The 13,781-nt window shown below is 42.1% G+C and overlaps 1 protein-coding gene across 4 annotated transcripts in view; it reads left to right on the forward strand.

Annotated features, from left to right (window-relative positions):
* The window catches only part of Smad5 (SMAD family member 5), a 41,578-nt gene extending 30,211 nt beyond the window's left edge, over window positions 1-11,367 (forward strand). For all 4 annotated transcript variants that reach the window (XM_076573435.1, XM_076573436.1, XM_076573438.1 and 1 more), the window contains 3 exons: window positions 1,616-1,837; window positions 4,550-4,806; window positions 6,177-11,367. In XM_076573435.1, coding sequence (XP_076429550.1) covers window positions 1,616-1,837; window positions 4,550-4,806; window positions 6,177-6,320 — 623 coding nt within the window. In that variant the 3' untranslated portion in view covers window positions 6,321-11,367. The remainder of the gene's footprint in view (window positions 1-1,615; window positions 1,838-4,549; window positions 4,807-6,176) is intronic.
* The last annotated feature ends 2,414 nt before the right edge of the window (window positions 11,368-13,781 follow it).

The raw sequence follows: 13,781 nt of genomic DNA on the forward strand, positions 1-13,781 counted from the left end.
GAATTTCTAAATGGTCTTATTAAATAAAAAGCACGGAGCCAGAAATTTAGGTTAAAGCCTTGGAGAGATCAGGGAAATATGGAAAGCCACCAGCTAACTTCACCTCACCAATTCCACAGTTTTCAAGGAGAGCGACTTCCTGTCTACCCAGGATTATATGCCTTGCTTTTCTGGCCTCTCATTGGCTCTTAGCTCATCTACCTCATTTCTTCTTCCTACACAGCTCTGTCACTGTCTGTCTATCTGTACAGACCTCCAGGTCTCTGTGGTTGGTAAATATCTGGCCTTTTCCCCCTGATCTCCAGGCAAGCTTTATCAAAGCACAAATAAAATATCACCACATTTCAGCACAAATAAAATATCACCACAATACTGTGTGTGTGTGTGTGTGTGTGTGTGTGTGTGTGTGTGTGTGTGTGCGTGTGCGTGCATACACGTGCACACAAAACTTGCCTTCCACTTTGTTTTGAGACAGAGTCTCTCTTGTTTCTTCTTTGCCACATACTCTAAGCTGTGGTGATATTGGAAAAGGCCAGCCATTTTAAGTAAACAAGAAGTTCGGCAGCACATGCCCTTAATCCAATCACTTACCAGGCAGGGTCTCTGTGTGTTCAAGGCCACACTAGGGAACAGAGCCAAGTGTAGTGATACATGCTTTTAATCCCAGTACTAACCATAGAGACCTGGAGGTCTGTATAGACAGACAGTGACAAGGAAGTGAGGTAGTGGCCTAAGATAGCCAGTGAGAGGGCAGAATAGTAAGGTAATAAAGGCATGGGTAGACAGGAAGTGGCTAACATTTGGAAGTTGCAGAGCTGGTGAGGAAAGGTTGGCTGGTGGCTCTCCCTAAGGCTTTCACCCCTATATTTGGCTCCGTGTTTTTATTTAATAAGACCATTTAGAAATTCGTCTACATTTGGCGCCCAACATGGGGCAGGAATTCATAAAAAAGCCACTTGTGGGCCCCAGCTTTGCTGCAGCTGCAAGTGGCTGGAGTTACACACTGCCGGAGCTACACGCGGCCAGACTGCATGTGTGCTTACAGAGCCCCTGGCCCAGTTGCATGACTCAGGCCAGAACATGTGGCAGGAATCTCTTTGGCGTTCTCTTTCCTGGTGAGTGGTGGGCTCCCCTCTGTCTGTCTGTCTGTCTCACACGCTGTCTCTCTCTCTCTCTCTTGATCTCTTGATCTCTCTTGCTCTCTCTGGATTTCCATCTCGGACTGCCACCACACTAGGTAGCTACCCTGAGGTAAGGCCTTATGAATACACAGCAAGAGGGCAGCTCTGTTTATATACCAGGAAGTGAGTCTCCACTAGACAGCACATCTGCTGACACCTTGATATCTGAGCCTCCAGAACAAACTGTGAGAAATAATATGGTGGTTTTGTTATTGTTATTTTGTTTTGAATTTAAGCCATTCAGTCTGTGGTATTTTATAGCTGTCTGAGCAGGCCAAAATAAGTTGCCTTGGACTCTAAGGCATGAATGTCAGTGAAATTTAAATGAAGTATCTATTTTCTTTGTTACATAATGCTTGTTTAGGCTAAAGAATAAATACTCAAAGGGTCTGGTGGTTCAGATAGCAATTATTAAACTTCTTTTCTGTTTTCAGATGTTCAGCCTGTTGCCTATGAAGAGCCTAAACACTGGTGTTCAATTGTCTACTATGAACTGAACAACCGTGTTGGGGAAGCTTTTCATGCATCTTCTACTAGTGTGTTAGTAGATGGATTCACAGACCCTTCAAATAACAAAAGTAGATTCTGCTTGGGATTGTTGTCAAATGTTAATCGTAATTCAACTATTGAAAACACTAGGCGGCATATTGGAAAAGGTAATCTTGTCATTTATTTTCATTCGGTTGAATTAAGTCTTTTTTATTTTTTTGTACTGGCTGGGTATAATTCATTGCATAAGGTACTGGAAACATCCAAAAAATCTTGAGGCATGGCTTTTGCCTCAGGTTGCAGATACTAAAGATGCAATCAAAGACATGACAGTCCTGTCTTCTTTATCCTGCTTATCTTTTTTTTTTTTTTGGGGGGGGGGGGGGTTTCGAGACAGGGTTTCTCTGTGTAGCTTTGTGCCTTTCCTGGAACTCGCTTTGTAGACCAGGTTGGCCTCAAACTCACAGAGATCCGCCTGTCTCTGCCTCCCGGTGCTGGGATTAAAGGCGTGCGCCACCACCGCCCAGCTTCCTGCTTATCTTTTGTTTCTAGTACTGAAGAACGTCTTGATGTCCTGTTGTCAGCTTCTGCAGTATTTACCCTAACAGTCAGGGTAAATTAAGTTAGGGCCTAACTGGAATAGAAGAGACATAGGAACTTACCTTGTTCACAACAGTGTCCTCAGTAGCTAGAACAATGCTTGGCTCATGACATATTAAAAAAATCTTTGCAGAATCTGTGCATGTTGGTGAAGGATTAGAAATGTGAAATGACTGCACTTGAAGTGTTTTCTCTTTTTTTCTAAGATGAGCACAGTGCTGGAGAAGTAGGCTGTGAGGTGGGAATGGAGGGAGGATGTCCAGAAACCTCACCCAGTGGAGTTCACATGCAGTCCGCCATGGAGTGTAGTTGCCAGTACAGTGTTGCACATCAGGAGGCCTCAGTAGAGTGCTTTGGGTGTCTCTGGAGCAGTTTTGCTTTTATAGCCCTACTGCTCTGTGCTTCTTTGAGGGTTAGTTAGAGATGGTAACAGTGGCAGATAATGATAATTGTGATAGGCTTTCTTACAGAAAAGATCCAAAAAAATAAGCTGAAGCCAGGTGAAATGGCTCACACCTGTAATCCCAGTACTTGGGAGGCTGAGGCAAGTAGGTCCCAAGATGAAGGCCATCATGGACTACATAGCAAGACTGTCTTTAAAAACAAAATAAAATAAAACAAAAAACCATACAAACCACCACCAACAACAACAACAAAACTGAACAGTTTGTATTGGTTTCATTGTCAACTTGTCCTGCCTGACCTTTTTTGTGAAATGTGTCTCTTGAATGTTGAACTTTCAGTCCTCTCCTACTCAGTGGAGACAATTTAAGAGGCATCTCTTTGGTCAATGCTAGGATCGATTTTTTTCTCTTACTTGCCAGTATTCCCATTCTGGAGTCTTTTGAGCCTGCTCCATTTCTGTTGACTCAGAAGCAGTGAGTTTTCAATACCATGTATTGACACAATTCTGGTCGTTATATTTGGGCAGAGATTTGCATCTATGGAGATCTTGCTAAAAGGCACCATGTATGGTCATGGACAGTAAAGGAAACTGGTCCATTGAGGGCAGTCAGCATTCTCTCTTGTCATCTAAAATATGGCAGTTGGCAGCACGCTATCTTATGAGTGAGGCAAGAGTGTGTGCTTCTGAACAACAGACTGTGACACTAATTTCATTTAAAAATAAAGCAAAGCCTCCACAGAAGCACACAAACATACTGTATAGGAACATACTTGTAACTTAATCTGTGCTGCATGTGACAAGTTTAAAAGGATATACACCAAATTCAGAGTAGTGTCGACTTATGGGGAAGAAAAATTTGAGGTAATTCTTAGATGTATTGGAGAAGTATTTGGTGAGATGGCTTTTTAGCAATATAGCTTCAGTTTTACTATTAGAACTGCTTTCTCACAGGATATTTGTAGAAAACTTTAAAAAGTTGTGCTGGGTGGTGGTGGCATGCACCTTTCATCTCAGCACCCAGGAGGCAGAGGCAGGCAGAGCTCTGTGAGTTCGAGGCCAGCCTGGTCTACAGAGCGAGATCCAGGACAGTCACCAAGACTACACAGAGAAACCCTGTCTTGGGAAAAAAAAAAAACAAAAAACCCAAAAAACAAAACAAGTTGTATTTTATTATTTTGTGCGTATTTTACCTATCTATGCATGACACTCATACAGTGCCTTCAGAGGCCAGAAGGGGACCTCTTGGGACTGGAGTTAGATGGTTGTGAGCCTCTGTGGGTGCTGGAAATCCAACGTGGGTCCTCTGCAAGAGCAGCCAGTGCTCTTAACTGCTGAGCCATTGCTCCAGTTCCATGGAGGGAAGTGGGGGGGGGGAGGGGCGGGGAGAGAGAGAAGAAGAAAGAAATGGCTTTTTAAAGGAAAGTAAAATGAGTCTGCCGTTTTGAGTTCTTTCTGTAATTTGAAGTCACATGTGTACATTTGGATTTCTGAGTGATGGTTGAAATGCTGAGGTCCTCTTTGTTAGCCAACAGTGGGAAACTTCACTAACTAACTTTAATGCTGATGGATAGCACCAGGCATTTCTTTGAAAGTACTCATACAGTGAATCTTTAAAGAGCATCCTTTCTTTGGTAGAGAAACAAATGATGGTTGGAGGGCAAACACGAAGCTTGGGAGCAGACATTTTAATCACCCTGCCATTTGCAGCCCCGAGGATCCTTAGAGTTAGGCTGATTATTTTTGGCCACTGAAGGCCATCTAGTGGTGGTTGTTGGCGTTTGCTGTGTTTCTGGGTGCTGTGGCTGTGCCACACACATCTGTGGCTCTTCACAGTGCTTGTTAAGCCTTTCTTTCTCCCATTGCCTCTCTTTAGGTGTCCATTTGTACTATGTTGGTGGGGAGGTGTACGCCGAGTGCCTTAGTGACAGCAGCATCTTCGTTCAGAGCAGGAACTGCAACTTTCACCATGGCTTCCACCCCACCACTGTCTGTAAGATTCCCAGCAGCTGCAGCCTCAAGATTTTTAACAATCAGGAGTTTGCTCAACTTTTGGCTCAGTCTGTCAACCATGGGTTTGAGGCCGTGTATGAGCTCACCAAGATGTGCACCATTCGAATGAGTTTTGTCAAGGTGAGTGGTTTGATCTCTAACATGACTCTCGTCATTATAAATATGTATGCATCTAAAAAAATTATTAGATGAAGATAATCATTGCACTTTGGACCCAGTTTGATACATTTTAAGTGAAATCTTAAATTTAACATTTTAACCATATGACAGGTTATTTAATTTTATAGTCTACACATAAAATCCTTGACAATTTTGATACTAGGTGAGGATTGGGTTTATAAAATATTTCAGTTAGGAGACTAAATTATTGGAAAGCATGTAATACTAAAATTGCATTTTGAGTGCCTCAGATTCCATTCCATTACTCAGGAGATTAATAGTATTAAATTACTATGTTTCAGCTCTGCTGCAAAGGATTTATAAAGCCTGTCATTTATTTTTTGTTAGTTTGTTTTGTTTTTGTTTTTTTTCCAGACAAGGTTTCTCTGTATAGCCCTAGCTGTCATGGAACTCACTCTGGCCTCAAACTCAGAGATCTGCCTGCCTCTGCCTCCTGAGTGCTGTAATTAAAGGTATGCGCCTCCACCACCCGGCAAGAATGACACTATCATTACTTTTTCGGCCTGCTATTATTGAACATTCCAAAGATTGTGTCTCATTAACAGAATGTTGAGAACACATAGTGGTAGATTTCAGGAGTCAGCACTGCGCCCTCCTGGTCCTGTAGGTTTAGTTCAAGAAGAGCAGCAGCACATGCTGTGTGCGATTCTGTTTGCTCGCTTATTTATTTTTGTGATTTATTTTTTGGCATTTAATCTTAGCCCACTGTTTCCTTGCTGCTCATCAGTCATCTGAATTGACTTTCTCTTTCCACTTGAAACGTGACTTTTGTCTGTTTTATTCTCCAGTTCCTTTGTCTGCCCCGTTTCTCTTCTCCCCCTAGTTTCCCTGGAGTAAGGACGACTATAATCAGAAAGACAGAACTTGATAAGTCAGGAAAAGAAAAGTAAATATGTATTTCAGTTTTTATCTGGAACTTATCTTACTAATTTCTTACCTTTAAGGATAATGGCTTAATGTGATTACTACAGTAAATAAAAAACAAACAACAACAAAAGTCCCCAAAGCCCTTAAAACTTTCTTTGTAAGCGATCATAGTCTGTGGCCTTTGAAAATTTCAAAACATTGTGAAATATATATTTGGCACCATGGGTCTGTATCACAAATTCTGTTATTTATTAAAAGTTTATAGCTTTGAGTAATGCAACTATTTTCTTTTAATATTGTGGTAAATGCTGATTGGTTTTCTGTAGTTGTTCAGTTCAGTGTGCTTTTTGTGTTTTTACAGTTAAGCTTTTTATTGTTAGAGTTGGTGTAGACTGTTGACTGTTCAACAAGAGGGATTTCCTTTGTTGTCTGTTCCTTTTCAGGGCTGGGGAGCAGAGTACCATCGTCAGGATGTTACTAGTACTCCATGCTGGATTGAGATTCACCTCCATGGGCCTCTTCAGTGGCTGGATAAAGTCCTTACTCAGATGGGCTCTCCTCTGAACCCCATTTCTTCTGTTTCATAGTGCAGAAGTATTCTTTTCAACCATATTTTTAGTGGACTTGTTTTAATTTTAGAGGAATTTCCAGTACAGATACTGTGAGCTGACATGGAAAAACAGATATTATGGCTTATTTTTTCTACATAATTGTGACCAACACATTTGTATCTTGTGATGAATTTACATTTGTTTGTATTCATGTTCATTGTGATTAACTTTCAAAAGTATTGTAAACAATGTGTAGAGTATTTTGCCCCCATTGAGAAGTTTGGCATTGATCTGAAACTGGAACAGGCTTTTGTTTATTGTCCCAACAGTTTTTTAATTTGTTAATTTTTTACAGAGTAGTGCCTCACATAATGAAGATTTATCCTGTAAGAGGGCATATAACGTGAAAAGTGCTAGACGATACGTTTAGTAATTTCTTTGTCCTACCACCTTGAAAAGCATAGTACATTGTTTTGCAAAGACATATGGGGTAGGGGCGTAAAGGAAACCATTGAATCTCGTATTTGAAGGACACTGTGCACCCCTGATGTGGTGTTCAGTGAGAGCAAGGTGGTGGATTTCTAGGTGTCATACATTGACATTTAGTGGAACAAGTGTTCGTCAGTGTAATGTGACTTTGTGCTATATATCATTTGTAAAACATTTCCTTTTTAAAAATCTCTATTAGATGTCATATACTCAATTTGTCATAAGTTTTACTTAACAGTTACAGTGTGTGCACGGCCTTATTCAGCTGTGTTTGCTGCTTTGGGCCAATGCTTCAAGAACTCTAATTCTAATGTGCATTAATCTTTTCATTTTGCACTTTTATGGGTGACAGTTTTTAGTGTAATCTCTGGTAAAACACAGTCAGGTGACCTGGTCTTAGATCTTCTCTTTACTTCCTTGGCACGCCTTTGTATCAACACTGCCATTTAGAGATTACAGTTGTAGGACATGATGCATTTTTCTAGCTTTTTATTTTCAATCTATAGAGTTGTTATTCTATAGCTCTAACTAAGCCTGTTAATTCCCTACAACTTTATGGGTGTTTTTAATGTTGAAAGCTCATGTACTTAATACCATTGCTCCTGTACCTGACTTCTCATACAAGGACCTATGCAATGTTACCGTCAGAGGCTCTGTGGTTGGGCTCCGAGGATGAGGCTGCTGGTGTGCTGGTAAATGAACCATCAGTGGGCTTGGGATAGCTCATTTCAACGTCATGTAACAGAGAACATAGACTGGTCTCTCCGTGTCAGTGCTCTGCTTTTTCCTTTTATCCTTTTAGACCTACATTGATGCTAGTCTCCAGAACACCCTTTTCTAAGGCAAAGGATGTGAATGCTCTAAGACACCCATTTAGTTCACTGTGCCTTTGGACTTGTAACCACTTTCTAGGGAGCAGTCATGGACAGTTACGGCCTGAGAATGAAGACACTACTTTGATAAAGAAAAAAATGACCTAACTTTCCTGTCAATACGAGAAGCTTGATTTTTCTGGTGCCACTTTATTCTGCTGCTGAAAATGTTATTTTGGTTTGACGTTTTACAGTGCCCTTCCTGCCTTTATGAGGAAAACAGAGCTTTTTGGGGGGAGGGGGTATGATTCTTTTTGTTTTCTGTGTCATTATTTATTGCCTTTTAGATAGCCATTTGGGTGGCTTTACTCCTTCAGAGGAACTGCTTTGCTGGGCCTTCAGGAGCTTGAGCCTTCACCATAAGTATTCCATAGCATAATTTTTAGACTTGCAGAGTGTACCAGCCACATGAAAGAGACTGTTCTGTACTTCGTAATTAATTGTTCTTTTATTTAGCAGGCTCAGGACACAGTCTTGAAGAGCAAATTTGTAGGAAAGCGTCTGGAGTTGCATGATCAGTACACACCAGTGAGCTCTGTTGAAGTTTCAGAAACAAGTGCCATGCTTGCTCCTTTTTCAACAGTGGGTTAGATGTGTTTTTCCACAGTCATCATGTCCCAGCCCTCTCTCCGGGGTACAGGGTTCTGTGTGACTGACCTTCTGTGGATGGCAGGACTGAAGCTCCTATCTGCTTAGAGTTTCATGGAGAAGTCCAGCCTGTTTCTTCAAAGTTGTCAATATCCCATCTGTGGTCTGTAAATGAACAGTGCAGTCTAGCTGCTCCTGTAATGTCTGAGGATATACTGTGTCTATGGGGAGGAAAAAGTGCTTGTAAGGTGAAAGCAAACCAATGCAGGACTCTGGCCTGCAGAAAGCAGTACTTCTAAAGAGGCCATTTCAGAAAAGGGTGGTTCTGACTTTGTTGTATTGTGTAAAGAATGGTTGCCACCAGACCCAAAACAGCAGCGCTGGTACAGACTTGATGACTGTGATGAGTAGCATGTAGTCCAGGCTGGCATTGAACATGCTAAGTTGCTGAGGGTGGCCTTGAGCTCCTGATCCTTCTGTCTCTACCTCCCAAGTGCTAGGATGACAGGCATCCACCATCATACCCAGTTTCTGTGGTGTTGAGGATCAGACTCAGGACTTCATGCTGCTAGGTGAGTGCTGTACCAACTGAGTGACAACCCTAGTTCAGGGATCACATTTTTAGCATGCAAAATACATTAACGTATGCCAGATAAAAAGATAGATTTGCAAACATTGAAAATTGCCATCAGTTTGTCGAATTCTGCAAATGGCAGAATCAAGATCTCAGTCATGGATTTAGCAGCAAGATGCCGACTAGAAAAAAAGCAGGACCTGAGAGGTCTATGTGACTAGTTATCTGCAGGATATCATGGTGGCCTGGGTGTTGTTAATAAACTAAATTTATGACCTGTAAACTAGTAGGGGTGCAATTGGCCTTCCAGAATCACTACTTTGCTTCAGAAAAAATTGTAACAAGAAAACAGTTTTAAAACAGCAAACAAATAGGACAGAATATGAATCTTTTTTTTCTTGAATGTTTCATGGTTGCTGGTATATGAAAAGTGGTCGTAGAAGGAGCTGGGTTGCTAAGGTAAGATCAGTATTAAGATTGCCAGATAAAACATTTCAACTAGCTACACTAATAATGCAGATAGGAAATGTGCTATTGTTTATAGGGTTTGAAAGTTAGACACCCTTGGGGGGTGAAAATGACAGTGACATTACAATACAAAGTGTACTGTCAGAGTAAAGACTGCAGTTTACCTTGCTCAGCCTCCCTGCTGCCTGAGGACCTGTGGAAACATTTCCTTCCCTTGCCAGTAGTGCCCTTGGGAGAAGAGAGTTACAAAACAGTGAAACTTACTGATGCAGGGAACCCCAGTCAGGGTGTGGTTTGTGCTTGGGCTGCAGAGCATGGAGGTGGCTCGGGTCCCTGTCTTCACACCGTTCCCAGTCATTTCCCTGGGAGTTCTTGGAGCGCTTTCCATTCTCACTTAAGTCCTGTCTCTGTTTGCTTCCTGAAGACGAAAGACTCTTTTATTTCTTTGGGTTTTTGTTGTTTGAGACACAGTCTCTCTGTATAGCCCTGGCTAACCTGGAAATTACTGTGTAGGCTAGCCTCAAACTTGAAGTAATTCTCCTGCTTCTGCCCCTGAAGTTCTGGGATTACAGGCATGTGCCCTGGGTACAGTGACCTCTGATAGTTTTTAAAGTTCAGCCCCTGGTGATGGTGCGCATTTAGACCTATTATCTTTGAAATGCTCCAAACCCCCTTCTTTGTCTTACCAAGTAAATCCTCTGCTTTCTTGGGTCTCAGTAAAAGTGTGTGTTCCCAGTATACACACAGCTAAATAAGCAGGCAGCTTTTCATGTAGACAACCTGTGGTTTTAGATGCATTTCATGATTTTAGGGGAGGGAGTTTTCCTAAGCGGTGCTTTATAGGTGATGGTAACAAGGGTGACCTTTTGAAGGTAATTCACTTAAGGAGCTGTTTCCCTCACGGCAGTAGGGTTTTCACCTTTGGAGGGTGCCAGTTCTTAGGAGGGTTTCTTGTTTAATAACATGCATGTATAGGAAGGGAACATTGAAGGCATCTGTTCTACACTAACAGTTTTCTGTCTGCTGGACAGACACTTGGACAGTTCTGGGGACTGTTGTCTGAAAGGGTAGCAGTATTTGACAGTACCCGTCATTAGGCCGGAGTTACTGGGTCACCCAGGAGAGAAGCTAGCTCACTTCCTGGTTAGGGCTGGCCTCAGTGGCAGAGCACTTTCCTAGCAGGCAGAAAACCCCGTATTCAGTCCCCAGCACTGCACAAAACCAAACCAAACAGCTCTCAGAATTCATCTGTACTGTCAGTGAAGTGACCACGACAACTGGATGGTATGCCAGAACCGAGGAAAGGAAGTTCATAGTGATCACTTGAACAAGTGAGAATACATGTTACAACATTTAGCTGGTGACAGTTGCTGTTCAGTGATCACCTCTTACCTTGCAAAGATCCAGTTAGAGCAGACTTTGTCCTCGAAGAGAGAGGAAGACCTTGTCCAGATAACAGTTATCATTTAATGTTTGTGTGAAGTTGCTCTTTTTAAAAAGCTCTGAATTCTGTGTACAGACAGGACAGCTGCCTGCTCCCTGCCCCGCTGTCATGCCTTTGTTACTGTGAGCTCGTGTTAGCCTTACCAACACTCCAGGTAGGCCAAAGAGTCAGTCCCAGGTTCTCGGAAGAGTCCGCTGTGCTCTTCTGATACCATTGGCAGTGCCACTGCTTTGGCATTCTCGTAAAGCAGCTGTGGTATAGGGAATCTCAAGCATGACTGTTGGGCAGTGGCACTCTTTAACGTGTCAAGTTGCAATTGTAAGTTTACTTATTTAAATGTGGGTAAGAATATAATCATGGAGAATGAATAGCTTGTATGCGCCTGTCTGCCTTCTGCAAGGAAGAGATCTCACGTGGATGGTGAAGAGCAAGCTGATGGCTGTACTGTGGTCTGCTTATGTGTATTGGTCCTGCTTCTATTCATGGTGTAGAAAAGGAAACTAGCAGCGTGCTTCAACTGCTACTTTTTGATACTTACAAAAAGGTATTAGGTTTTACTATATTGTGCTTCTCAAAGCCATAACTCTTAAGAAATTTGTTTTTGCATATTGTTTGCTAATACTTTATTTTAATAAACCTTAAAATTTGTGTGTGGTGTCTGCTTTTGTTTATTTTCTGGTACTTTGCCCTGATTCATGATTCATACAGTGGTGATGTAGGAGGGTGGGATTTTCATTGATGCAGAGTCCTCAGTGCTGTTGACAGGACCTGCACAGGTCACATGTGTGCATTCCCTCCCACCATTGAGCCGTGCTCAGAAAGGTAGTTTTGTCCACTCCGTTTGTGTGGGAGTTGCTGTCTTTCTTTTTTGTGTTTTATTTTGAAGAAAGATTGAGGCCTATTCTGAAGTGTTTTAATCACTGTTTTTCTAGATCTTTCTTCTAGATGAGGGGGCTTGCTTAGCAAAGCTGGCTATAGAGTGTACCTGGCTGTACTTGAGTCCTGGGCCTTATGGCTCTGCTCTTCAGCAGGATGCTTAACCACTTTGTGCCTCAGATTCTGATTCTATAAAATAAAGGTCTGTGTCATAGAAAAACTAAATGAAGCAATACAAATAAAAAAGCATTTAGACTACTGCTTGGGATAAAATCATTAAAATTATCTTTTAAGTTTTGTTACTTTGATATAAAGCAAATATTTCTAATACTGTTTGACCTTCACCTTGGTTGATAAACTGCTGGTCAATGATCTACTTAGTGAACTAGCTAAGCTTAAAAAAAAAATCTTTTAAAAGTTATTGTGTGTATATGTGTTTATGAGCTGTCATGTCATGGTGTGCTAGTCGAGGTCAGAGAACAACTAGGGATTCTCTTCTATCACATGGATCCCAGGGATCAAATTCAAGTCCTCAGGCTTGGCACACATGCTCTACCCTCTGGCCCAGCTCGAGCTTCCTTGTCTTTAATTTTTCTCCTTTTCTTTCTGGTAACTGGAGGCAGACTAGCTTCTGTGAGCTCCCTCTGGTGTGCACCTGTCCTGCCAGGCACCATGGCCAGAAGGAGAAAACTCCAGACTTGGGGTGAAATTCTTCACCCCAAGAGAATACATTTAAAGAATGCAGCATTCTTTTCTTTAGAGAAAATACTTTCATAAAGGAGTTTCTATAAACCAGTCCTTAGTGCTTTATTTTATTTATTTTGTTTAGTGAGGGGTTTGTGGCAGCCTCTGGCTGTTTTGGAAGCACAGTGCACTGTGACACTGGTTTCTTTAAGCCTAACATGGCTAGCTTTCAGGTTGCTAGGACCCAAACAGTGGAGATGATACAGTGACAGGAACCACCAGTCCAGGAGACGGTGGTGTCCGTGATGTCATTGACATGCTGGCAGTTCTTTAAAACTGTGTATGAATATATGCTGGAAAGATGATTTTTCAAAGTGTCCTCTAGTTTTTGTAGAATCTGTGATTGTGATTTTTTTTTTCATTTTCTTTCAGCCTAGTCTTTTCTGTTTTGCTGGCTAAAAGATTAAAGGAGTGGGGCAGTAGGAAATCTTGAAGACAAGCTGTAGGCATCTTGATCTCCCCCAGACTTAAAGGTATTTAGATGGGAGAAGATGGGAGGATTTGGGCCAATGTTTAGGACTCTTAGTCTCCATGTTGTATTGAGAGGGAAGTATGTGTGTCTCCTGGTAGAGTAATGTCTTGAAGCAGTTTATTCATGTTTGGAGATGGATTTTGTCTGTTTATTTTTTGTTTGAGCCAGAGTCACCAAGGGTGACCCTGAGTTCCACACCTCTTGCCTCTGGTTTCTGAGTACTGGGACTATAGACATGGCCCACCAGGCAGTGTCCATCCAACTCAGGACCTTGTGCATGTTAGGCAGACGCTGCCTCAGCTGAACTATACCTCCCGCAGATTGATTTTGAAAAGTTCCTTTTACTTTGTCTTAATCTCTCAACTCTTCTTTATTCAGTAAACTTTACTCATCTTATTTTATGTTTTTGTTTTTTGTTTTTTTTTAACCCAAGGTAAATTCAGAGAATTTTGACAGCAAAGAAGAGCACACACAAAAACTCCCAAACTAGTAGCAAACCACTAGACATTTAGGCATGCACCCTTCTTATCTGTTCAGGTAGTCACTCAATATTGGTCCTCTGCTTCCTTTAACAAATTTATAGCTAATCGCTGGTGACACTCTGGGGGTGGGGGGGGGGAGGTCCACGGGTATGCGGGTGACCACTCTCCTGTGCGAGCTTCAGGTTGCTCTTGGCTCTTTTCCTTTGTTACTGTCTTATTGTTGGAGACAGGATCTCTTACTAAATCTGGACCTCACCACTTGACTAGACTGGCTGGGCGGCAAGCTCTGGGATCCATCAGTCTGCCCGTCAGTGCTGGGTCCCCACACATGCTGGCTCTCTGTGGGTGCTTGGGATCTGAACTTAGTCCCTCTCACTTCACAGCACTTGACTCACTGTTCCGCCTTCCCGGCCCCAGGTTATGAGTGGTGCCCTCTGCCTTCCTTCTCAAGTGGGTTCTCGGAGAAACTGGTGTGATGCCAATTTTTA

The sequence above is a fragment of the Peromyscus maniculatus genome, chromosome 5 (assembly GCF_049852395.1).
Source record: "Peromyscus maniculatus bairdii isolate BWxNUB_F1_BW_parent chromosome 5, HU_Pman_BW_mat_3.1, whole genome shotgun sequence".
Taxonomy (NCBI): domain Eukaryota; kingdom Metazoa; phylum Chordata; class Mammalia; order Rodentia; family Cricetidae; genus Peromyscus; species Peromyscus maniculatus.